Source organism: Psammomys obesus, unplaced genomic scaffold (genome assembly GCF_907164565.1).
Source record: "Psammomys obesus unplaced genomic scaffold, mPsaObe1.curated_primary_1811, whole genome shotgun sequence".
In the NCBI taxonomy this organism is placed as follows: Eukaryota; Metazoa; Chordata; class Mammalia; order Rodentia; family Muridae; genus Psammomys; species Psammomys obesus.
The window spans coordinates 31886848-31914752 of record NW_026585644.1 but is presented as its reverse complement, the minus strand read 5'-3'; the positions used below and the strand labels follow the sequence as shown (position 1 = coordinate 31914752).

The window sequence follows — 27905 nt, the reverse complement described above, 5'->3', positions numbered from 1 at the left end:
TGTAATGAGCAAGCCACTTCTCACTGAGGACTCAGTGTGAGGAGCAACTTTTTACTGAAGTGTTTCGTTCTGTGGCAGAGAAGGACAAAAGAGTAAACACTATTCATACGTTTCCATGCTACGTCATAAGAATAAATACAACCATTGGACAGCTACAAAAATATCACTTTTTCACATTTCTGAGTATGAAATAAAAATAACATTGCTTAAAGAAAGGCATCTAATAATTATTAGATCAAATAATAGATTCTCAAACTGAATGACCTAGCCACATTAAAAAAAAAAAAAAAGACAAAAGCATTCACAAGTAACTATTTTTACAACAGGTGTAAATTATTTAACATATCCTTTCAATGAAGAGCATTTTATCTTTAAGGGAACCGTTCATTTAACCATTAGCAAAATACCGCATCAAAAATATATTAAGGCACTAAAATAGATACAAACTACTACACTGTCAATGTATGGAAACATCATGAAATATATTGAATGAGTTGTGATAAAGTAAGATTATTTTAGCTTTGACAGTGCATAGTAATCTAGCTGGCAAATTAGGATGTATACAATCAGGTATGCTTTGATGTGTCCATTTCATCTGCAAGACAAATGACTGATGACAGCTCTAAAGCAAAGACTTGGATCAAGCTGCATCCCACTCCTAAGATATTCACTCACTTCAAGTTTTGCTTCCCTGGGCAATTTAGTCTTCCAAAGTCAACTATAATAAGGAGTCTATACATTAAACTTTACAACTTGTGAATTTTCAAGTAAAAAGCTTTACCAGATGATTATCTTAAGGAAATCTTTGAGAATATATTTACAACATTTTCACAGTTTAAAAAAAATGCTAGTTATTGCTGATGACCATTTTTCCTATTAGAACCTCTCCCTGGCATATACTCTATGTGGACAAACAAGAAAACCCCACTAGAGCTTCTGGTTAATTGGAATATCCACAAAGGAGGCTTCCCCCCCTTTTTTGTAGATACACAAGAAACATTCTTGTGAGAGGCTCCTCATAAAAATACAGAAAACCATTTATCAATTATAACTATGCAAACAGAAAGGTTTCATGATAGGCCTTTATGAAACATTTCCTTAGAGATTCCTGAACATATTAACAATCAAAAGTTTTTGCCTATATCTGTAAGATAAAACCATTGATTTTACTATCCTCTTTTTTGTTACGAAAGTAATTATTTGCTTTGCTAAAGAGGGCTCTGATACTGTTGTGTAAACATTATTGACAAATAATTTAACTTTCTATTACAGTCCTGCCGATTTCCTAGGTAAAGGGCAAAATGAAAATGCTCTCCTTAGTCCTCTTGTCCCCACTGCCCACCGAAAATACAGAGAAGCCTGGCAAGGAAGAAAGGATCTTTAAAATAAGACTGCAGAACAAAGGGCTGATCCAGGACATCCAGTTACATACATAGGTTTCCTCTTGTTATTCCTGAGTCTTACTTAAAACCTCATCACACTTCCCAGCCCTGCCTTCATCTGTGGATGGGAGGCAAGGCACAGGTTTCGTCGCAAGTAGTTCAGCCTGAGTAAACTTGGGAAGACAAAGCTGAGGTGTAGAAGCTGCATTTGGGTGGAGCTGCCCACGCCCCTGGTGAGGAGTACAGTGTGGACTGAGGCCTAGTACAGAATTCCTGCAGTTACACTAATCACTACCTATGACTCACTCAAGATTCCAAATGGAATTGACACCTGTCTCAGACAGTGAAGCATGCTTGTGGTAGGTGGCAGGAATAGACTTTGTCATTTTAACATCGTCTCATTCTGTAGCCCACGCTGGGCTTTACCTCTTGGTAATCCTCCTGCCTCAGGCTCCCAAGTGATATGGTCACATATGTGAGCTACCATGTTTGGTCAGGTATTAGTCCTTTGGGAAGGACTTCCAAATGACCCTTTGTCAAAATGGCTTTCCTAATCATATAGTGTTACATGCTTCTTTTTCATTCTCACAAATGAAAACTGCTGTTCCAGAGGCTATAAGATACGTGATACTGCAACATAGTGAATATAGAAACAGGTGAGAATCATTTATCGTCATTAAGTCAGACATTACATTTTCTGAAAAAAGGAAGTACAATGCCACCTTTCTCAATAAATCTTTTCATGCTTTGGAAATTATTAATTTTTAAAAATTTAACATGTGTGGTGTTTTGCCTGCATGTAAGTCTATGTAGCACTTGAGTACAGTGCCCATAGAGCTCAGAGAGGGAGTTGGATCCCTTGGAGCAGGAGTTTCAGATGGTTGTGAACTGCCATGTGGGTGCTGGAAATTGAACCTGGATCCACAGCAAGAGCAGCCAATTCTCTTAACTGCTGAGCCTTTGCTCTAGGCATAAAGTTGCTACTATAGACAGGGTTTTTTGCTATGTTGCTTAGGCTGACTGGAACTCCTTGGCTCAAGTGATCCTCCACTGTCAGCTTGGTGTTCGCTAGAGCTACAAGGCATGCACCACTGTAGGCAGTTTTGAAGCTGTTATTATTATTAGTTTTGGTTTTTTGAGACAGGGTTTCTCTTGTAGCCTTGGCTGTCCTGGACTCGCTTTGTAGACCAGGCTGGCCCCCAACCCATAGATCTGTCTCTGCCTCCCCAAGTGCTGGGATTACAGGTGTACACACCATGCCTGGCTCCCAGTTACTATTTTAAAATGAATAAATATTTGAAAACTTTGAGGGTTTGTGTGTGTGTGGTGCAGGGGATCAATTGAACCTAGGGTCTCATATATGCTTGGCAAATAATCTATCACTGAACTATATTTATATTTCCAGCCCATAAAATTACATATAGAAGATACAGAAAAGTGTGTAGACAGATTAATACTGACATTATACTAAGCTACACAAGAGTATACATTTTGGATACGTTGCCAAATGAATATTTGAATATCTCAGAGTGAAAACTGACAAGCTCTGAAGATGAGGCAATATAATAATTACATCGATGCTTTCAACATGTCAGTATATTTTAATGTATTGCTATTTTAAAACTGAGATAGCTAACATTTATATAAATATCTGCTGTTTGGAAATAATGTTTGAATGCTGATGCGTGTGAATACTCTGCTAATTTAGACTACATTAAGATTAATGATACAGCTATTTAATATATTATACTGGTTATTTAGTATTTGAAAATAGGGATTTTTTTTTTTCTGAGTAGCCTTTTGAGAAAAGTGCGCTGAGTATGGTTTCCAGCCATATGTTACTTTCCTAGCTTGTGATTATTAAGCCCCCCCTCATAAGGGATTAAGTATCGCTCAAACCACAAGTTCAGTCACACTGACTTCTATCTCCCACTTCTGCATGTCCACTTCCAACCATCATTTCTCTCAGTCTCTCAAAAATTAAAACTATCAGAGCTTTCTAAAAGGCTCAGCACTTTTCTGGAGTCTCTGAATGACTACAGCATTCTGCAAATCTGCTTCTTCCAATGTGAGTGTCTCATCCAGAAATCTGAGGAAAGGAAGAGCTGTTGCCAGGGCAAAGGGAGGGCTTCTCTGAGATCCCTGGTATTTTTCAATGAAGTCTTTAATATGGCTCACCCTGCAAAATAACACAAATATTAATTAATGAAAATAAGAACTATTTAATATATAGTAGCATCAACTTGTATAGATATTTGGATTTGTTAAAATAGAGACTAGAAAAAGTTTTGTATGATACAACTAGTCATTTGTTGTTGTTTTTAAAGGAGTGCTGGGATTACAGGCCAGTGATAAGCTAGCAAGTGTGCTACACCATGCCCAGTTTTATGTGGTGCTGGGGATTGAACCCAGGGCTTCACATATCCTGTAGGCAGGTACTTTACCATCTGAGCTACACAGCTACATCCCAAGCTCCCTAATATTTGTGAATAAATCTAGAGGCTCATGCATGCTAGCCAAAAGCTCCTACTATTCAGCTAGAGTCCAAGTTATAGGTTAGCTTTTAAATTTGATGTCATATCTGTGTGTGTGTGTGTGTGTGTGTGTGTGTGTGTGTGTGTGTGTGTGTACACTCTAACAACTGAGCTACATCCTCGGCCCATAATCACTGACAACCTGAATGTCATTCAAACTTATGCTCATCTTTGTGTGTTTAAAGGAGACTGTACATGCCATTTATCAAAACTAAGATGCCATTTTTATAGCACAGCATTATTTTATTACTAGCTAAAGCATTTGCTAATTTATCCTCCTGTGCATATATGGAGGCCCTTCCTACCCACCATTCTGAGGGATCTAACTTAGTCTTCCAGGCTTGTGCAGCAGGTGCTTTTTATCACCAAGCCATTTTACTAGCCCTATGAATTGTCTAAAATAAAAATGATGGTATAGTGTTTTCCTTTTTTCTCCTTCGCCCCTCCCTTTGCCTTTTCTTCTTTCTTTCTCTTTTGCAGCGGTAGGAACCAAACACAGGGACTTGTGCATGTTAGACAAGTGCTCTACTACTGAGCTTTAACCCCAGCACTCAAAAACATTTTTTTTATTATTATCATCTATCGCAATTTATTCAATTTGTATCCTGCCTGTGGCTCCCTCTCTCATCTCCTCCCAATCCCACCCTCCCTCTCCCAAAATATTTTCTTGACATTTGGAATTTCTGTTTTTATTTATTGAAGCAGAGTCCTTTTAGACTTAATTTTGCAAGCATTATTCAAATCACTCAAGTACTTCCACAAAGTACACAACATAAGCAACCAAGGAGGTAAGATCTGAACACTGTTGAGACTCAGACCCCAGTCATTTCTGGTTCCATCACCGAAGTCCATTTTCTTCATGTACTAGCTGTGTTAGTGATGTAAACCTTTTTGTACTTTTTTCAATGATGGAGATTAAACCCAAGGTTTTGTGTAAGCATTGAAACACATCTCCAACCTGATACAAAAATCTTTTTTTTTTTTCAGGACATAATTTCATGTAGCCCAGGCTGGTCTCAAATGTGCAATGTAGCTGAGAATGTCTTTGAACTTCTCATCTTCCTGGCTCTATGTCCTAAGCCTGGGATACATAAGGTCCTAGCTCAAAAACAAAAGGAACAAACAAACACAAGATGAGAAAAAAATAGTAAATAAATGAGAAACTAAGCTGAGTCTGGTGACACAGCTTTGTAATTCCAGTTACAAAGGGAAGGCTGAGGTAGGAGGATTGAAGTTCAAAGCCTGACTGGTAACTTGGTGAGAACTGTCCCAAAGTTAACACAAAATAAAAACAGGATAGTCCAGTGGTAGAATATTACTCTAAAAAACCAATGGACAGGCAATTTGTTTATTCTCCTGAGAATATCATCTAAGACTTTATTGCCAGATTTATAACATATATGAATTAAAAAAAATCATTCATTTTGCTGAATTTGCCTGGCAGTAATTTTTATAGTATAGGTTTTAAAGGTCTTACTTTTTTTTTTTTCTGAGACAAATCTTGCTATGTAGCCCTGATTGACTCACCAAGAAGATTAGACTGCCCATGAACTTGATGCAATATTTCTGCTTCTAACTCTCAAGTGCTGGGATTACAAGGGTATGCCACTATACCTGACTAAATGTCTACTGACACTTAATACAGACCTTATCTCCCACCATTTCATCTGTTATGGTTGCAGTAGAGGAAGGCAAGTGGATTAGGAACCAGCAGTTGGCTTAAGAAAACAAGTAGAGGGGCTGGAAAACAGTTAAGAGCACTGGCTGCTCTTCCAGAGGTCCAGAGTTCAATTCCCAGCAACCACATGGTAGCTCACAACCATCTATAGTGAGGTCTTGTGCCCTCTTCTGGCGTGCATGCAGACAGAATGTTGTATAGACAATGAATAAATCCTTTTTTTTTTTAATGAATAAATCTTAAAAAAAAAAGAAAAAAAAGAAAAGAAAATGGGAGACAGAAGGAGCAGATTTAGTTAGTGATCTACAGAGCTCCCTCAGAGGACCTGCAAATGAGCCCAGCTGAGATCCACAAAGCCATACCAAGAAACACAGGAGAAAGACTGAAACAAGAGTCGTGCTTTTTCTAAAGTATGAATAGGATTATAGTGAACTTGTTCTATAACGTCTTTTTTTTTTTTTTCTATTCTGAGACAGGATCTCACTGTGTGGCCTTGGCTGGCCTAGATCTCACTATGTAAACCAGGCTGCCCTAACTCTTAGAGACCCACTGTATCTGCCCCCAAGTCATGGCATTAAAGGCCTGCAACTCCACACCCTGCTCTGTTCTATAACTTTTTAAAACTCAGTTATCATGTTTCTTGGGATTTTTGTGATGGCACAGGAAAACTGACACATCTGCATAAATAAACAGACTGCTGCCAATAAAAACAGAATGAATAAACAATTATTTATATATGGTAGAATACAGTAGACAAAAAAAATTGGGCTGGGGCTGTAGCTCACTGCAAGGCATATATGCCTAACACATATGAGCTACCCAGCAACAACAACAAAATAGAGTGTCAGAGAGAAGAAGAATAGCTACAGTATAGAAGCCCAAATAAACACTCAAAACATGATACCAAAACAAAGGAAAACATACCCTAGACTATAAATAGTTGAATCTAAGAATCCTATGTTGCAGTGACATCGTATATTTAGATAACTTCATTGGTTCTCAAAAATCAGTGTTGTCCAAACTTAACAGAAGAAAAAAAAATTAAAATTGGAAAAGAAACTAGACAAGTAGAAAACAAAGGACTGACCTATGAGAAACATTAAATCTTTGGACAGTCCTTTCCCCATTGGCTAACCAGATCTGGATCCTGGTAATGGGTTCCAAGTTGTTCAGTGAAACAGCAGACAAAGTGCTTTTATTGTCAATCTCGATACTCCTTGCTTTAGAAACGATTTTTGGTGTAGCACTGGGAAAATCCAAACAACAAAGTCAGATACATATTTTCTCATTATTATAAAAATTGTTAAACTCATTTTAGGAAGAGTTTTATAAATCTTATAAATATATAACTATTCCCTCAGTAATAAATGTCACAACATTTATTTATATGGTCACAACATATGACGTTCTAGGAATCAAAGGCAATTATGCACATCAAATTAATCTGTAAACTTACAAAGTGACATGTAAATTAGCATTACTTGGGGCACAGGATGAATCTCTAAAAGAAATTAGAAGTTTTGTGTAGAGGTTAGCCCTTGAATTATCAAGGAAAAGAAAGCAAACAAAGTATTTTGGAAGATACACCTGTAAGTTTCTAGATGTAAAGCTGAAAATATATATACCTTCCCAGCACTGATAACCGAAACTGATAACTTGGCATTTATAAAAAGCCAAGTGGCCTCATGTCTAATCTCTGTATGTTCTGTCACAGGTGCTATCACACAGCTTTGACACTGATACTTTATCAGGCATATTCTTATGTTTAATATATTAAATTTCAGACAGCGATCCTAGAATAAAGTGTGGGCACTGGAAACTATAGGTAAGTTTTGTCCAGAGCAGAGGAAAAGCTGGAACTTTATTTTTAGAGAGTTAGCAGAGGTGCTTTAGTATTATAAGTAGGGAGAAAAAAAATGATTTATTTAATTTTGTCCTCAACAGGAACTTCTGATCTGAGGACCCCTCCAAATACCCAAAATTAGTATTGTCTTATATTAATTTTACAAAGGTAATAGGCTGGGTATGTAGCTCAATCGGTAGAGTGCTTACTTAGCACAGACAAGTCCTTGTTTCAACTTATAATACCCCATAACACTGAGCATGTGGCAAACACCAAAATCTCAGGACTTGGGAGGTGGAGGCAGAAGGATCAGAAGTTCAAAGCCATCCTTGGATACATAGAGATGCTGCCTAAAACAAAGCAAACCAAAACCAAAACAAAATTTCACTTGGGAACTGGGATGTATTTCAGTAGTAAGTACTTTGCCTCACATGCGTATGGGCCGTAGGTTTGACCCTCAGCACCAGAAAAAAAAAAAAGAATCCTTTCTAGCATGAGAAATATCAAGTTGTGTATGGTCAGAATAGTAAGAGAACGCTTGTCATAGAAAGCACAGACAATAACCTTGCTCACCTTCCTAGTCTGTGGCCCTGTCCTGAGAAGGGTTGGAACACAGGCTTTGTAGACATACATACTTCATTTTTTTTATCTTCAACTTTAACATCCACCTCCTCCTTATCAAAAACTCCTCGTAATTCTGAAGGTAATTCCCTTTGAAAGAAAAGAAAATGATAAACTCCTGTTTTCTCTTTCTCTGAAATACACTTTCTATATGGCAAAAGAACTGCATGATTTGCAGAAGTATAAGATACGGGTTGAGGAGGTAGCTTAGCTGGTAGAGCACTTATGTAGCATGTGCAGGTCTTGAGTTTAATCTCTAGCACCACAGAAATGAGGCATGGTGGCACATGCTATAACCCCAGCACTTGGGACACCGAAGCAGGAGGAAAGTTCAAGGTTATCCTTGACCACACAGCAAAGTTGAGGTCAGCCTGGACTACAAGAGACCTGTGTAAAAATAAATAGGGCCAGTAAAGGTACTTGCTACCAGGCCGGACCACCTGAGTTTCATCTCTGGAACCCACATGGTGGAAGAAGAGAACCAACTCTTGCAAGTTGTCTTCAGACTTCATTAGAAGTCAGGCCATGGCACACAGGGGTGTTTTGTATGTATAAATAAATAAACAAATGTTAAAAACTTAAATACATGAAACAACAAATATAAATGATATATACATAATACCTCTACGTTGAAATAATTGAATGTATTAAAAGTAATATCACTGGGCTGGAGAGATGGCTCAGAGGTTAAGAACAATGGCTGTTCTTCCAAAAGTCCTGAGTTCAATTCCCAGCAACTACACGGTGGCTTATAACCATCTATAGTGAGATCCGGTGTCCAGTTCTGGTATGCAAGCACATACATGCAAGTAGAATGCTATATAAATAATAAATAAATAAAAGTAATATCACCAAATAATATGCATACACAAACCCTAAGAGGTATAATAATTTTAAAGGTCATATATTCAGCTTTATAGCATTATCTAAAATAGTATTAAATTCAAAATACTTGATTACGTTTTGATAAATTTAAATAGTTTCATTGTGTGTATATGAGTACATATGCTTATGTATATGGGTAATGCTTATACCTATGCATGCGTGCATGAAAGCCACAAGAGGGTGTTAGGTATTTTATGACTTTCTGCCTTACTCATCTGAGGCAGTCTCTCTGTGAACCAACAGCTCTTTCTTTTTTTTTTTTTTTAAGCTGGCTTAGGCATCTAATAAGCACCAACAATCCTTCTATCTCCACTCTGCCACAGTGCTGGGGTTACAGGTGCATGAGACAATGACCATCAGGTCCTCATGAGTGCAGACGCACTCTGCACAGCTGAGTCACCTCTACCCCAGTTAAAAATTATTATTATTATTACGTGTATGTATGGTATGTATGAATACAGGCATGTGTGTGCCATGGCATATGCAGAGGTCAGAGGACAACCGTTGGAGTCAGTTTTCTCCTTTCACTGTGGATTCTGGGGATTGAACTCAGTTCTTCAGGCTTGATGGGAAAAAACTTTGATCAGATGAGCCATCTGAAACCCCATTAGTTTTTATGATTTTTTTTTTAAAAAATACATGACCAAAGGACTAAAGATGAGTAGAAATATTAAGCTTCAGTTTTGTTTTCGTTATTGTTATTTGCTTTTTTGAGATGGGGTCTCAGGTATGCCAGGCTAGCCTTGCATCTCTGATTCATGGCTCACCTCTTAAATGCAGAATTATAGGCATATGTCACCACACTTGGCTAGTGGTGGTTTTTGTTTTTGAGAGGTTCTGACTTGGTAGCACAGGCTGGCCTAGAATTCATGACATGACAATCCTCCTGCCAATTGTGTAGGTTACAGGAGGGACACTTTCTTGGTTCATCTAGGTTTTAAAATAAAAATATAGATTTACTGCTAGGCGTGGTGGTGCATGCTTTTGATCCTAGCACTTGGGAGGCAGAGGCAGGCAGATCTCTGAATTCAAGACCAGCTTGGTCTACAAAGTGAGTTCCAGGATAGCCAGGGCTACAAAGAGAAACCCTGTCTGTAAAAAACAAAACAAACAAGCAAACAAATAGATTTACATTGATAATGACAAAGGTGAAATACAAACCACTATTGAATTAAAAAATGTTTTCACATTTCAGCCTTTTTTAAAATTTTTGGTTTTTTGAAACAGGGTTCCTCTGTGTAGCCCTGGCTATCCTAGAGTTGTTCCGTAGACTAGGCTGGCCTCGAACTCAGAGATCTACTTGCCGCTTGCCATCCGAGTGCTGGAAATACAGGTATATACCACCACTTCCCGGCTCACATTTCATCCTTCTAACATTTAAATAACAGAGATTGGCTCCAGACCCAGGCTTTGTCTAGTATTTCCAATATCTTTCCTTGTTTGCTTGCTTTTAAGACGGGGTATCTTTATATAGCCCTGGCTGGCCTCAAACTCAGTGATCCATCTGACTGTTTCCAGAGTGCTGGGGTTAAAGGTGTGTGCCACCACACCCAGCCTAAATATTCTTCATATACATCATAATTCAATATAATTATTTTTAAAAATTGAGTCCAAATTATCCAATAAGAAATATGGATACAGAATATGTAAGAACTCCTATGGGGTGGACTGGGGTTTATAGCTCAGTGGTTGAACAGTGGTCATAATGTGCAAGGCACGAGTTGGATTTCTCCAGAAATGGGTTTCGGGAAGCAAATAATCTAATATTAAAACAGGCAAAGAAAAAAAATAGACAAATAATTTAGACAGATATTTCTCCGAAGAAGATAAACACAGAAAGACCATTCAACATTCCTGGTCATCAGGAAAATGAAAAGAAGAACCAGAATAAAACATTGTTTCTTGCTTATAAGAAAAGCTATAATTTAAAAAGACTGGAACTGGCAGACATTAATGGAGACAGAAAAACTGTAACCGTCATAATTGCTGGTATATTTCTGGGGTTGTCTTAAATGATATAGCCACTTTAGAATACAGTTCAGCAGCTCTTTGTGAACTTAGATAGATTTAACATTTTTTGAGATATATATGTACATGCATATGCCTAACCGAAAACATCTGTCCACATAAAAACTTAGCCAAGAGCTGGAGAGATCAGGAGTTAAGAGCATAGTCTCCTCTTCCAGAGCACCCAAGTTTGCCTCTAGAACCTGCATTAGGTGGCTTACAATGTCCTCTAACTACAGTTCCAGGGGATATGATACCTCTTGCCTCTGCAGGCATCTGCACACATGTGTGCAATGCATCCTCTACCCTTGCATACATACAATTAAAAAAATTAAAAACAAAAAACTTCGTTGGGTTAGTGATACATATCTCTAATGCTAGCATTTGAGTGGTAAAGACAGAAGGATAAGAACTTCAAGGTCATATTCAGTAATGAACCAGAATAAAACATCTCATACAGCTCAGGTCAGCCAAATAATTTGTACAGGGTGTGGGAGTGTAGTTCAGTAGCAGAGCACTTGCCTAGCTTGCATAAAGCTCTGGCTTTGATCCATATCCCTGCAAAGCAAAAAGCAAACCCAAACCAACCAAACAATCAAAAAGTAAAACACCTGCACAGAAATATTCATAGCAACATTATTTACAATAGCTCTAAATATAAAATTGGCATCTCACCACTGATAAAAAGACAAACTATAACGTATCTCACTATACAACCCTGGCTGTCTTTGAACTCAGAGATCTGCCTTGAGAATGCTAAGATTAAAGGCATGTACCACCATGCCTAGCCAGATACTTTTTTATAGTAACAAAGTTAAATAGTCCCAATTGCCAAAAAAATACAATAAAACAAAACAAAAATTAAAGGAAATGCGTGTGAAGGGCCCAGGCAGCGGCACTGCAGCAGCTGTGCTGCCATTACAGTGCATAATCAGCCTTGATACTGTAGGCCCGAGTTTCTGTTTCCTGGTAATGTTCCCACAGTTGCTTAGATGCTGTTTCTATTTCTCAGAACATGAAACTATAGTCCAAGGTAATGAGATACAATAACTCAATACCTTCCTGAAACCAGAAACAATAATTTAGTAACGGCCTTGAAAAGTCCCTAAGCATTTGACCAATCAAATTAAAGGTTAATTAGAAACCTTTGCTTAGCTAGTCAAAATGATATTGTGACCTGGGCACTTTTTGTTAGCACTCTTTGTTACCTGGGCACACCTTGTTACTGGGACACTCCATGAAGTGGCTCTGTCCCCTAGATCAGCACCAACCAATCGGTTTATGACAAGCTTGCTTCTGCTCAATGTGAACCAATCATGTACATGCCAGGTTGGAAAGTCCTGTCCCTTGCTCAAACCATAATAAAAATCCAGCTTTGCAGCTACTGGGGCTCCCTCCATAATCCACTGCATTGGATGGTGGGGAGTCTGAGCTTAAGCCCAAAATAAAGGCTCTTTATTCTTGCATACGTGGTCAGTCTCCTGGTGGTTTTTGTGATCTGGGCATAACATGTGTACGTATATTATATACATATGTAATATGTGTGTGTAAAATATGTATTATATATGAATAATAAGTTATCACTGGGATAATATATGGTATATTCAAAGAACTCATGATGAAAAACTAAAAACTGGTTTATAAATATAAATCAATGCATGGGCTGGAGAGGCAGCTCAGTGGTTAAGAACACTAGCTGCTCTTCCAGAGGAACCAAATTTCAATTCCTAGCACCCACATGGTGGCTCACAATCATCTGTAACTCCAGAGGAGCAGATGCTGTCTTCTGGCTTCCACGGGCACCAAGCAAGCACATGGCGCACAGACATACATGCAGACAAACACCCATAAACATAAAATAAAATTTAAAATCTTAAAAAATAAAAATCAATCAAGGCACATAAATGCCAACAAAGTGAAAAAAATTTTCACTTCACAGGAATGAAATTAAACAAAGATGTTAATGGCAGCTATTTCTGAGTATTAAAATTATTGGTAATTTTCAAGTTTTTCTTTGAATCCAAGGTCAGCCTGGAGGGAGGAGAGGGAAGGAAGAGGGAAAGAGGAGGGGTCAAGGTGAGAGAGAGAGTGTGTAAGAAAAAAAAAGATCAATTTAAGCCAGATACAGTAGCTTATACCTTGGATTTCAAGGCTAGCTGAGACTGTTTAAAGATTTTGCATTGTATTTATGCCTGTGTGTAGGTATATGCATGTGCGGGCAGATGCCTTTGGTGGCCAGAAAAGGATGTCGCACAACGACACTACAGACCCTAAAGTAGAGCAGGAAACATCCTAACCTTTGAGCCATCTCTCCAGTTCCAGCTGTTGTTTAAACAAACAAACAAACAAACAAACACAAACAAACATACCCCAACTCTCCACACCCCCTCCCCCAAAAAGGAAGAGATGTGACTTCACAGAAGAAATAGTATGTTTGTGAATGAGTAAAGGGGCACAATCATCATTACAAATGATTCTTTCATAGGACACATGTACAGCCTGCTTACCCCTTTTTGATGGAGTTCAGAAACTGCTGACTTGCACCATCAGAGTAACTTCTAAAATCATCATTGACCGTGAATCCATTTTTCCATAATTTTATGTTTACATCTACCTACAAGGCAGTAAAGAAAGGAATGCTTTGTTAGTAATGGGTGACAGTAGTAAATGAAGTCCTCTGAACTTCCTATCTATTTTTCAAAACTGTATATATTTTACGTATATGATTATTGAGCCTGCATGTGTGCGGTGCCCATAGAGGCCAGAAGAACATGTTGGCTCCCCAGGAACTGGAGTCACAGAAGATTGTGAGCTACCATGTATATGATGAGAATTGAACCCAACCCTCTGTTTGTTTGGATTTTTTATTTTTCGAGACAGGGTTTCTCTGGGTAGCCCTGGCTGTCCTGCATTCACTTTGAGGACCAGGCTGGCCTCAAACTCACAGAGATCCGCCTTTGCCTCCCAGAGTGCTAAGACTACAGGTGTGCACCACCACACCCAGCTAGTCCAGGCCCTCTGGAAGAGTAGCCAGTGCTTTAAACTGCTGAGCCATCCCTCCATCCCCCTGTCACTCTATATTCCATATGCAAACTTCAAATGTAAAATATAAAAAACCATGTATTTACATAAGTAATGTGGTTAAAAAAGTATTAGTAATATTAAGATAACTCCTTAGAAAAAAAGTTCTATGTCATGTGTGACTCAGAGGACACCTGAGGTAAAGCTTTCTAGACTCTCACCAGTAAGAGGACTTCATCTGAAATGACTCTGAGCATGAAGAACATGCAGGGATGGTATGGTGAAGCATGCTTGTAATTCCAGCCCTCAGGATGCTGAGACAGGACTATGAGTTCCAGTGTCCAGCCTGGGCTATAAACCAAGTACCAACCAGGTCAGTCTGAACTACAATGTGTTATCCTGCCTCAAAAAGCTGGGCTAGAGAGATGGTTCAGTTGCTAAAAGTGCTTATTGCTCTTACAGAAAGGTTCAGTTCTCAGCCCCACATGATAATGGTTCACAGTCTAAGATAGTTTCCCTACATAAACTTATTCCTGTTGATATTTACGTAAGATAAAAATTATCTCTTCACAGATGCAAAAACAAAAAGCACCATAATTAAGTTATCCAAAACCACCTGAATCTAACAAGCCTATATTCAGAAGATAACTTAGTTGAAAAAGTTCAGTATCTAAGAGCATCCCCAGAGAGACTGGGTGACAGAGAGAAGCAAACAAGAAAATGACCTGGAATGGTAAGCCTGCTTCTAGATTGATTTAATGAAAAACAATCCACTTTAGGGCCCATAACAATATAGTTTTAAAGGGAAGTGCCTGAAAGTATTTGGGAGTGTTTTCCTCATATTTGCTATAGAGCTGAGGCTGACCATAAACTCTTGATCCTCCTGCCTTATATACTCAAGTACAGTTAGAAAGTATATTATTTATAACTGAAGCTCTTGTTTACGTCATGATATAAAAAATGTTTACAAGGGGAAAAAGAAGCCAGAAGTTCAGCCATGGAAAGCTAATCCTTGGAAAGAAAGCTCAATCAGGAACTGACTGCTGTAACCTCCCCAGTTAGTTTCTGCTGGACTTCGTGCTCAACCGATCAGGTGATGTAATCCACCTGCTGCTACTTGTTCTTCTGCTTGGCAGCCTCACTCAAGGGCACTCTCGGACTGGGGACTCCATATGATTGTTTCAACAGGGCTTCCCCAGCTGATTTCTGTTAGATTTTTATAAGCTCCTGATTTACAACAATATGTATATGTTACATCTGCTACTTGCTATTTATTCTTATGCTTGCTATGGCTACTGCAGATCATTCACCTGACTGACTTAGAGTAATCCATCGTGAGTCCCTGAAATTGAATCCACGTCATCAGGCTCAGCAGCAAATGCCTCTACCCACCCGCTCGGGCCCTAACATTTTTATTATATTTAATGATATTTATTTATTTACCTTGAGTCTAAATGTATGTGTGTTTGTGAGTATTTGTGAGTGAGTGTGTGCATGCCACAGCATGTGTGTGGAAGTCAAGAGAACAACCTGTGAGAGTTCATTCTGTCTTCCATATGGCTCTCAGGAACTGAACTCAGACTATCAGGCTTAGCAGCCAGCACTTTTATCCTCTAAGCCTTCTTATCAGCCTCCTAAACTTTAATTTTTTATAACTTAAACTTTGAAAAAACAGTTTTAAGAGGGCCTGGAAATGTAGCACAATCTGTAGGGTGATTTCCTGGGTTTTCTTCTAGTTCTGCATAAAACCAAGCATGCTAGCATCTACTAATCCCTGCACTCAGGAAGTAGAGGCAAGGAGGATCAGAATAACTCCCAAGTCCAAATTTGATTAAACCCTTTCTCTTAAAAAACAAAGAAAGAAAATCAGAATGAGAGTTTTTTCACATACCCTCTTAATGTCAGTCTTCAAAAAGTCAGTTGGATTCTTATAATTGGCACTATTATGATTGAGATACCTTTTAAAAATCAAACCTTATATAGGTATGCAGTTACAAAGTTATTTTTAAAATGTTTCCTAGATATAGACAGTTCATCAAGGCTTCATATGTGGCAAGATCTCAAAAGTTAGTTGAGAATCTGAATGTGAAATTAGAAACTCATTATTCACCTTTTAATATACTAATTACATTAAAATCCTCACATATGTACTTTACTTGGGAGGTTTTACTCATACATGATTTTTCCCCCCTCTGGACACAAAAAATATATATAGCCTAGGCTGACCACAAGTTCATTAAATAGCACAGGTTGGCCTTGAACTCATCCTTCTACCTTAGCTCAAGTTTGGAGTTTACAGGCCTGTGCCACCACACCTAGGCTCAATGCATGACTTTATAATAACATACATACAGAGTCATTTGGAAAACAGTGGTTCCCTAGCCATACCAAATCTAAATGCTAACGTATTTCCTTATATAATACATACTATATTTATTAAAATAACACTAACTTTATGAGGAAATACTGTTATGTTTGAAAAGCTGTCAAGTAATAATTGTAATTTCTTCAAATTCTTATTTTAGTTAAAAGGTGATAAAGTAAAATCTTTGCATTTGTAACAAATACTGTAAGCTGTTTCCCTTGCAGTACTAGTCTCACTTATTCTGTGAAAATGCCTGCCAAGATAGCCAAGTTTAATGGGTACATATGTGTTTGTGTGCACGTGGAGGCCAGAAGTTGATGTGTCTTTTTCAATTACTATCTTATATTTTTTTAATGTTAAAAAACAAAAAAAAAAAGAAAAGAAATTCAGGCTGGAGAATTGGCTTAGCAGTTAAGAGCATTTGTTGCTTTTGCAGAGGACCTGGTTTGGTTCCTGGTACCTGCATGGTGGTTCTCAAACATCTGTAACTCTAGTTCCTGGATAACTGATACACTCTGTGGGTAGCAGACACACATTCACACACATTCCTACAAAACACCCAAACACATAAAATAAATAAATCTAAAAGAAAAAAAAAAACAACAAAAACAACCCAAAGTATCTAGAGTATATAGGTGTGTATATAGGTCAAAGGGCAACTTATGGGAGTCAGTTCTCTCCTACCATGTGGGTTTCAGATTGTTGGGCCTGGCAGCAGGTGGCCTCACTCAGTGAGCTATTGCCACTACCCAGGATCTCTCTCTCTCTCTCTCTCTCTCTCTCTCTTTTTTCCAATAGTTTATTCATTTTGTATCCCAGCTGTAGGAGACAGGATCTCTTACTGAACCTGGGGTTCACCAATTCAGCTAGACTGACTGGTCACCAAGCCACTGGGATCCTCTTGGGTCTGTTTCTCCAGTCCTGGCCTTTTTTTTTTTTTTTTTTTTTTCCCAGCCCTGGACTTTTTATGTGGCAACTGGGAATACAAATCAGATCCTAACCCTCTAACAGCCACCTCCCTGGCTTCCTTCCATCCTGAGTATTCTAGCCTTGAACGTACTATGTAGCTGAGGACAACTTTGCACTTGCTGTTCTCCTGACTCTCCTAAGTGCTGGATTACAGATACTTTTCACCTTGCCCAGCTGATGCAGTGCTGGTGTTGACTGAACTCAGAGTGTTGTTTGCTATGTAACCATTTATCAGCTGAGTTACGTCCTCAGCCCCCTCACAGATATTTCTAACTGAAAACAGCATTTATTTGGTTTGTAAATTTAAGCAAGTAATACGATAACTTTATAATTCAGTTTGTTGTGACTGCTCTGCTTCCTGCTCAGCTTTACCACCTCTGCTTTCCTGGCACCTGTGCAAATCCAACATCATGAAAATGGTAAAAAATAGCTTTACTATTACAAAAGTAGTTTTGACTTTAGGATCTTCCTAGAAGCCACTAAGTAAGAGACATTTACCTGTTTCTTCTGTTCTGCAGGGGACAAACTTTTGGCACCAACCTTCTCTGCTTCCTCAAAAAGGCTGTCAACAATACAGTCACAGTCCTTTTGTTGATTATCATTGAGGGACTGACTGTCAGGAGGTCCTGTTTCACAAACCCTAAAACAAAAGAAAACAAGTGTTGTTACCTCCAAGTTAATAAATATGTAACCTTTGGGGAGGGCTAACTTTTTGCTGTGTAGAGCATCTTTTGTATTTTAGGATGTCTAGCAGGGCCCTTGACCCTTATCCATACAGTATTGATAACAAGAACATTATGAAAGGCACAAATGATAACCAAGTAGAGTTATACATTTGTATGAAAATGCCATCATAAATCCATTACTTTGTAACTTAAAAAATTAACTAAAAAACTCTCAAACTAGATGTTCATTATTATAATATTTATGTGCATGAATATGTATATATGTGTACACGTGTGGAAGCACTTGTGGAAGTCAGGGAACAACTTGGGGAATTGGTTTCTTCTTTTTTTTTTTTTTCTTTTTCAAGACAGGGTTTCTTGGTATAGCCTTGGCTATCCTGGACTCTCTTTGTGGTTTACTCTTTCTACCATGTTGGTTCTAGGGATCAAACTCAGGCTGTCAAGTTTGGCAACAAGGAAGCTATTACACTTGCCCCGGAATTAAATTTTTTTTTTTTAAAGAGGTCATAGAGGGCTAGAAAGATGGCTTATAGGTTAAGAGTATGTATTGCTCTTATAGAGGACCTGAGTTTGGTTCCCAGCACCAAGATGTGGCAGCTCACAGCTAAAGAATCAGCAGATTTAATGCTCTATTCTGGCCTCTGAAGGCACCTGCCCACACATGCAACAATCCTACACAGACATAATTAAACTTAAAAAAAAAATACATTTTTAAAGAAGATCTCATAGAAAATAATAGTTGTTAACCAATCTCCACTTAAAGTGCTATAATAAGTACACTTCTTGTTTTTGAAGACAGGGTCTCATATACCCCAGGCTGACCTCAAACTTTCTCGTAGCCAAGGACGACCTTGAACTACTGTCTCCATCTACCATGTGCTGGGTTTATATGGTACTGGGGAGTGAACCAAGGACCTAATGAATACTAGGCAAGAACCCTACCAACTAATGTATATGCTCAGTTGGAAATAGGTTATTTTTGAAGGGCTCAAAATAACGTTTTTATCATTCCTATCACACAGTCTCATCATTTTGCCAAAGCTGGTCTCAAACTACTGAGGGATCAGGCAGTCTTTAAACAACTTCCCAAGATGTTGGAAACTTGAATTTCTGATTCTCCTGTCTCTATCTTCTGAATACTGGAATTACAACTATGTGCCACCCTACTTGGCTTTTTGTTTTTCTAAGACAGGGTTTCTCTGTGTAACAGCCTTGGCTGTCCTGGAACTCTCTCTGTACGATAGGCTGGCCTCGAACTCACAGAGATCCACCTGCCTCTGCCTCCTGAATGCTGAGATTAAAGGCATACACCACCACAGCCCAAACCTACCTAGCTTTGTCTGTGTGTGTTTATTTTGAATTTGTATTTTATCAGATAAAAATATTATCTAAGATTTTACTTGTCGGAAATGGATTCTAAGCTTTTGGAAGTTAGGCACATTTATAAGAAGTGATGAAATATAAACATTTTGTATCTTTCACTGTTAGGAACTGTAAGGTAGATACTCTTATTACTCCTGCTGCTAATCTACATCTCAAGTCTATGCTTCTAACCACCAAACTCTATAAAGAACTATTCTAAGTACTTCACGTGTGCCAACTCATTCAGTCTTCACAATGATCCTACAAAGTATCATTTTTATCTTAATAGATCAAGAAAAAGGCTAAGTAATTTGCTTATGCAAGGCTTATGTGCTTATCACTATGTCAGACAATCTCTCAAAATAGCTATCATTTTATTATTATTAAAATGCTGGTACTCAAAATTGGGGATATAGCTCAGTTGGATATGGCTCACTCACATGGACCTGAGTTTGAAACCTATTACCCAGCTGTGCAGGGGTGTAATAGTGAATCCCAGCACTCAAAGGAGAGACAAGCAGATTTCCGTTGCATTCCAGGCCAGCCTGGTCTACAAATGAGCTCCAGGCCAATCACGGTTATGTGGTGAGACCTTATCTCAAAAAGTAAACAAACAAATGCCAGGTGTTCTAGCTGAAGAGAAGGCTCATACCCATGGTAATGCTTTTAAGTTAGATGTATTCTTTTTACTCCCCTAGTTCATTTTCTCCTATATATACTATTAAAACATTCATATTATCAGTATTAATTACGTCTTTCCAAAACAAGGACATGATACCTCTCACACAGAAATGGTTACTGTAAAATGATATCATGATACTAATGATTTTTTCTTTAATCAAATAGCTATAGTATAGCATATTATCTAAAGGTCCAGACTTTGTGGTTCATGTTTAGCTATCTTTACGTAGTTGTAGTGAGAAAAACTAAGTCTAAATAAGAAACTTAAAATTATGATTTGGTTTTCTTATCTCTAAGATGCAGAACTACGTTGGGAATGCAGCATAGTTGGGAGTACTTGTCTAGCATTCACAAAGCTCTGGGTTCAGTCCTCAGTAGTACACAGACCTGGTGTGGTGGTGCATGACTATAATCTCAGTACTTTGGTAGGAAAGACAGGAAGATAAGAAGTTCAAGGTGATCCTTGGGTACATACTGTATTGAAGGATAGTCAGGGCCATTATGAGACTGCCTTAAGAAACAAAGATGCAGATGCCATAACAAATGGTCCTGAAGATTAAATGGAAAAGACAATTAAGCTGGGAGTTGTGGTATACACCTTTAGCAATGGAGGATATCTATAGGAGTTTCAGAACAGCCTGGTCTTTAGAGCGAGTTCAAGGATTACACAGGGAGAGATCCTGTCTCAAAAGCCAACTAATAAAACAAAGAACAGTTTTATGAATAAATCAAATAAATAATAAATCAATAATCAAAACAAGCCTCAATGAAAAGCACTGTAAATAGATGAGGCTGGGGCTGGAGAGATGGCTCAGAGGTTAAAAGCACTGCTTGCTCTTCCACAGGTCCTGAGTTCAATTCCCAGTAACCACATGGTACTCATAACCATCTATAATGAGATCTGGTGCCCTCTTCTGGGGTTCAGATGTACATGCAGGCAGAACATTGTATACATAATAAACCAAATAAATCTTAAAGAAAAAGAAAACCATCCTTAATTAAAAAAAAAAAAAAAAAAAGGAGCTTGGAGAGCTTGGAGAGGGGCATGGGAGGAAATGAGGGAGGGAGGAGGGGATTGGGAGGGAGTGAGGAGGGGGCTACAGCTGGGATACAAAGCGAATAAACTGTAATTAATAAAAAAGAATTTAAAAAAAGAAAAAATAGATAAGGCCAAAGACAAAATATTAGGGATTGAAGACAAGGCTAAAGATTTTATAGTTAGTGCTCATTACATTGGCTTAGCCAGTAAAGTACTTATTGTGTAAGGCTGAGTTCAATTCCCAGAACCTATGAACCCAGAACATGGAAGGAGAAAACTGAGTCCACAAAACTGAGTCCACAACACTGTGGCATGCAGACATACATATGTACACACATACACAAACACACACATGACTACTACTAATAGTAATAATAAATTTTATTCAAATAGCAGTTTTTAAAAATGCAATCTTAGCCTGGCCTACTGCTGTAAGCCTGTATCCTCAGCTACTTAGCAGGCTGGGGCAGATTTGCAAATTCAGTGAATATGTGGGCAACAGAGTGAGTTTAAGGCTAACCTGGGCAATTTAGTGATGCCCTGTCACAAGAACAAAAATAAAGCTAGGATGTAGCTCTTCCCAGTGGCAGGGTACTTGTTTTGAATATGTGAGTTCCTAGGTTTAATCCTTACAAAAGAAAGGGAAGGAAATTAAAGAGAAAAAGTAATCATGATCAAAAGAAGAGCTCTAAGACGCAGTTAATGGAATAAACTTTTACTACAATCTATTCAATGCAGCTTTGAGTAAAAACAATAAACCACTCTTAAAATATATTACTATTACCAATTTATGGAAGTGGTCATGTATAATTAAAAGCTCCTTTACTATTCTGCCAGTGACATGAATGAAAACCAGAAAGAAAATAACGAAGGCATCAACAAACTCATTGCTTGAGTTAACTTACCATTCTTCTTTTATACTGTCAAGATTATCTACTTCTTTCATTCTCTTTCTGCTACTGCAAAAGTTAAAAGACATGAAAGTTAAAGTTCTCAATAATACTTATTCCTATATATCAGTATTCTTTAACATGTCATGTAACCAAAAAGTAGCACTAAAAGAGTTTGAACAAATGAACAAAGCCAACATTGTCATTTTAATCTAAAACAAATCACCCAGCATTATATGGTGGAACACACTTGTAATCCCAGCACCTGAAAATGGGAAGGATGATCCCCGGAGAGTTTAAGATCATGTCTGCTATGTGGCTAAAGACAAGCTTTGGCCCTGAGAAAGATCCTGTTTCAAAAAATGAAAGAAAGCAAGCCTTTAACTTCACCACTGGGTAAGTAGAGGCAGGCTGATCTCTAAGAGTTCTAGGCTACCTGGGGCCACACAGTGAGACCCTGTCCCAAAACAAAACAAAACAAAACAAAACAAAACAAAACAAAACAAAACAAAAGGTGTTGCAGGATACTTGATCCCATTGAGAACCTGAAGATTGTGAACTGTAAAAACCTGTTTCTAATTGTGGTATGGCTCAGTCTTTACCCCTAGAGCTGTTTATTGTAAACAAGTTCTTGTGGTGTGGCTCAGCCCTAGCACACACCTTTAATCCAAGAGCTTTCTGTAAACAGGATTAAATAAAGTTAACCCTAGGTCAAGAGGCAGAACAATTAACCAGACTGACAGGAAGTGAACGTGGGGAGAAAAAAAAAAAAACAAAAACCAACAACAACATAGTGAGCAGAAGTCCAGAGGACAGATAGCAATGCATTAGAGGGACACTGAGTTGAAGGGTATTTAAGACAGCATGGAGGAGAAGGGGCTTTTTTCTTTGGGATGGGAGCTGAATAGGAAGGGTTTTCTCCTTCTGAGATGTCAGCTGAATAGGAAGGTCATCTGGGTGCTTTCTCTGCCTCTTTGAGCTAGCAGGCTTTCATCCCAGCATCTTGTTCCTGGGTCTTCAAACTGAACGATTGGGATTTTCTTTTCTTTTCTTTTTTATAACAACAGACATGGGCTGGAGAGATGTCTCAGCAGTTAAGAGAACTTATTGTTCTTCCAGAGGATTGGGAATAGATTCTTAACACTCACTTGGCAACTCACAACCACCCATAACTCAAGTTCCAGAGTTACACTCTGGCTTCTGAGGGTACCTCACACACACATGGTATACAGACAACCATACTTTGAGTAAAATACTCATTCATATTAAAACACACACACAAAGACACCAATAATAATAAAGGGGGACTTTTTTTATTTTTGCTTTCCAGAGGGTCTCTTTTTTTTGTCTGCTATATGTGTATTTCCTCACCCCGCCCTTAATAAACATCTTTCTTCAACTGCTAAAAAAAAAATATTTTGAAGGGTTTATTTTTGGGGGTGTGTACACTGTGTTTAAGTGTTCATGTAGTGTACATGCATGACGGCAGGCATGTGGTGGCCAAAGGCCAATGTCAGGTGTCTTCCTGGATATTTTCCCACTGTATTTGTGTATATATGTGCAGGTATGTATGCATGCATGTGGAGGCCAAGAGCAATTTCAGGTGTTTCCTTCTCAGACACCATCCCCTTATTTTTCATGTAGAGTGCTTCTTCCTAGAACCTGGGGCTTATTGATTCAGCTAGACTAGCAGACCAGTGAACTCCAAAAATCCACTTGTCTCTGTACCCTCAGTGTTGACATTATAGGTGTTCACCACCACCATACCTAACTTTTATGTGAATACTGGTGTTCCAAATTCAGGTCTTCATCCTTGCCCAAGGAATTTAGTTTATTGACTAAGCTTTTCTGCAGCTTCCAGAGGTTTTTCATTGGTTTGTTTGTTTTTCTGAGACAAGGTCCCTAGATGACCTGGAATGTTAGTTCCAAAGACCCACATCCCCATTCTTATCCTCATTCAAACTAGTAGCTACACTGCTGTCAGGATAACCTTTTTAAAATACAAATCTGATTTTTGGACCTCCTTACTGAAAACCCCTCAATGATTCCCACTGCTGTCAGATTAAGGTCCGAATCCTTACAGGAGAACTAATATAGTTCTTCACATTTTTACCATAGCTGCACTTAATAGCTTGTAATAAAAGTATGTTCCCTTAATTGTAACCTAGAGTCTTCAAAGTTATGATCATCACCACTACTAGATGTTTGCCGAAATAGTCATATATAATTAAGTTACTTTATTATTTCAATTATTTCATTTATTTATCACTATACAGCTATTGCACATATTTATTCATGTACTAAAACAGAAAGATAATAATATAGGTATCATGCCCAAAGGGTATCCTATTTGCACCCACAAAAGAGCAAACCCACTGACTGGGTCCAACATTGAGTCTAGGCCCAATTCACCTAGGACTATAGGAGGAGCTTAGGTAAAAGTCAGCATTTCTCAGGAACTTGTGAAACTGGTTTCCGTCTGCCAAAAGGAATCATTTCCCTTACCTTTGACAGAAGGGACAAATGGCTCCACTGACATATACCTGTGCCTGTATATAAAAGCCCATGAAGACCTCCAGGCTCCCTCAGTTACTCTCCCTCTTCTCTCACACTTTACCTATGTGCTGTTCTCCCTTTTCTTGTAGATTGCCCTGGTCATGTCCAGTCTGTTTCTAGTTCTCTCAGCTCTGGATTCTTTCAGATACCTCTGGATACTTTCTCTCTTATGCACAATAAAAACCTTCCCCTTAACCATACCATGGAACAGTCATTTTAGTGGTTTCTTTACTTTGCCCCCTAGAATAAGCATTAGCAAAGAAACTCATTGCTTAAGTTAACTTAGCAGTCTTTCTCTGTAATGGTTTTGAAAAAAAGACTGTTCCCAAATCCACATTACATAAAAAGGTGACACGTTTTATCTGGCCTTAATCTATTCAGTCCCCTTTTGCTCTCCATATTTCAGATGTGAGCTTTTTGTTCCTGAAATGGCCATCCTCTTAGCCTCTGTGGCATTTATTTCCTTTGCAGGGTCTTTCTTTCTTTTAGAAGTCAACCTTCACCTAACTCCTATTTACCAATAAACTCTCAGCTCAAAAATTATTTTCCTAGAGAAACTTTGTGCTTTCCTAAGCTGGGGTAAATCCTTTATTAACACCCTCTCACAAATAACTTATTTTTTCCTCTTAGCTTCTACCTTGGTTTACTGGCATTTATTTCTGTGTTTCATAATTCTTTGTCTAATTATACCATGTAATCTAAACATAGAATCTATAATTGCCACCATCATCTCCTTAGTACTCAGTCCATTAGTTTGTTTGTTTATTTATTTATTTATTTATTTATTATTTGAGGCAGGGTCTTATATAGATTATGCTAGCCTGGAACTCACAGAGATCTGCCTGTCTCTACCTTCCTAGTGCTGGGATTACAGTTGTACATAATTTTTAAAACTGAATAAAACTAAGACATTAAATAATTCTCCCAAGCATTAATGCAGAATGCTGTACTCTGAACATAAACCACTTTCATCAGAGCAGCTGTGACTTGCAAGAGACCTTCAATATCAAGCCTGTTGACATTCCTTCACAGAACAGGAAAAAGTGAGAAGGATCATTAGAAATCGTAAGCCCTCCCTCCTCCATTTCCTATCCAGTTGACTATAATGTTGCCCAAGCAATACTTGGTGGGTTTCTGAGGTACCAGAATTTATGGAGTGTGGAAGATTAAATGAAGAGAGAGGCAGTGGGGGAACTCCATCTATGAGTTATGAGAAGTCCTCATCCATGTTAGGGTAAGACTTGAGAGATGAAGCTGCTCTGGGATCACCTATACTCCTATAAGTAACCTGTCACCCATGCTCTGTAAGTAAGCCCAATAAACTCATTAGCGTGCCAAGTGAAGTTGGATTCCAGTGGAATTCAAACTTTGGTCTGTCAATGGTGGTTGGTCTGGGTGAGTGGACATTTGTGTGCTCCTCCCCAGTAAAAGTCCACCTAACTTGAAGAAAATATAGCATATGTGTAGGACTGGGGTGTAATTCAGTGGTAGAGGACTTATTCAAGCTTATAGTGGCTGGTAACCATCTGTAACTCTAGTTTTAAGGGGACCTGACACCGTCTTCTGCCTTCCACAGGTGTCAGGCATAAAAATGGTGCACAGAGAAAACGCTGGTGCACATAAAGTAACAAATAACACATACCCCTCCCCCCAAAAAAGAGCCAGTGCTCAAGTCCTAACTGCTATCTATAGTTCTTCCTAGTACTCGGTACTCAACCGCTCTTTCCTACCTGAACACAATTCTGACTTTTGCATTTCACCAGTACCTACCACTAATGTCAGTGTTATCACACCAGTATTCCCTGCAACAACAAACTCGGAAGATGAATCACACCTGTAACACCAGCACTAAGACAACTGAGGCAGGCAAATGACAGTTTGAGGCCACAATGTACTACTTAGCAACTTGAAAGCCAAATAGCCAAGGGTACAAATATTTCGCCTCAGGGGTGTGGAGGAAGTGGGGTGGGGAACAGCTACAGTGCATGCCTTTGACCCTAGGACTCAGGAGGCAGAGGCAGCAGGGTGTCTACGAATTTGAGGCCAGCCTGGTCCACAGAGTGAGTTCCAAGCCAGCCAAGATTAATTAGCGAGACCCTGTCACAAAAATTAAAAACTGATGCTACATGTCTGTAATCCACGCACTTGAGGGTCTGAGAATCCCAAATTCAAGTCCGGCATGTGATCTGACAAAGACAACAAACAAACAAAAACACAAACAGAAAAACCGAGTAAATTCAGATTATTCCTTATTTTTCATTTCAAATTACGTAAAAAAAGAACCAACGCTGGAGGCCACTCTAACGTTCATTTTTACTGTTAATAAACTTTTATTGCCACGAGTGAAAAAAAAAAAGGAGTGAAAAAAGGAAAGAAGAAGAAGGAGGAGGAGGAGAAGAAGAAGAAATCATCAATCAGGACAACAGTGAACATCAAATATTTCCAAAAATATCACTTAAAGTGAGCTGAGTGAGCTGGTGGAGCGAATTACGAAACGTCCAGCGAACGAGTCACCCTGTATTTCTGGAGTGCGCTTTCCGCAGCGTTCGCCTTTGGAAACGGCGACGTCTCGACGGCACCGAAGTCCAAGTTTCGGGGCGCCGTGAGGGGAGAGAAGCGCGACGAGCCGCGCGGCCGGCGGAGCGGGGAGCTGCAGGTCGGCCGTCACCTGCGCCGGGCTGGGGCCGGGAGGAGGCCTCGGTCCGCCAGCGTCCTCGCCCGGCCGCGCGGTCCGGAGGCCGCCGCTGCCGACTCACTGCGGCCCGGACCCGCCGCGGTGGCGGGCGGCAGCCCGGGAAACGCCCGCCCGCTCGCCCGCCCGAACGCGCCGCGCCGCGCCGCGAAGCCTGGAAACTCACCTCAGGGCGCGGCCCCGCGGCCCAGTCGTCCGTCCCCTAGGGCCGGCAAGCGCCGCCACCGCCGCCGGGCCGAAGCCCCTCAGCCCGGGAGCGTCTGGAAATCCTCCGGGGACCAGCGGCCCCGCCGCAGCCGCCGCCGCCGAAAGCCTGGCCCGCCTCCGAGGCTCAGTCCGCCCGGCGCGCGCCAGGGACGGCTCGGCGCGGCTCCGAGGAGCGCGCACGGCCGAGGCGGGAGCGCGCCGCGGGCGGCCGGGACGGGAGCGCGCCGGGGGCGGGGCTTCCTGCGGCGGGTCACCTCAGGCCTCGGCTTGGCGCGCACTAATGGCGGCGGTCTTTTCCCTGCCGCCGGCGCCGCTGCTTGATGCCTCCTTAGGAGGCGCGGAAAATGCCAGGAGCTAGGTGGGCGTTTACCTGACAACCCAGAGTCTTCCTATTTCTTCCTATGTCTCCTCCTCCCCTTTGCCTTGCAGAGATCGCCCTACATTCTGTCAGTGGGCTTCATCTGATCCCCGTCATCCCAAGAGTGAC

At 39.6% G+C, this 27905-nt stretch overlaps 1 protein-coding gene across 1 annotated transcript; it reads right to left on the bottom strand.

The window, feature by feature from the left end:
- Ubxn2a (UBX domain protein 2A) lies at window positions 1-27566 on the bottom strand. Its single transcript, XM_055626073.1, has 7 exons — window positions 27378-27566; window positions 21979-22032; window positions 17804-17945; window positions 13458-13564; window positions 8011-8148; window positions 6682-6840; window positions 1-3561 (listed from the first exon to the last, which is right to left on the bottom strand). The coding sequence occupies exons 2-7, from the start codon at window positions 22017-22019 to the stop codon at window positions 3372-3374; spliced, it is 777 nt and encodes a 258-aa protein (XP_055482048.1). The 5' UTR covers window positions 22020-22032; window positions 27378-27566; the 3' UTR covers window positions 1-3371.
- Between the last annotated feature and the right edge of the window lie 339 nt (window positions 27567-27905).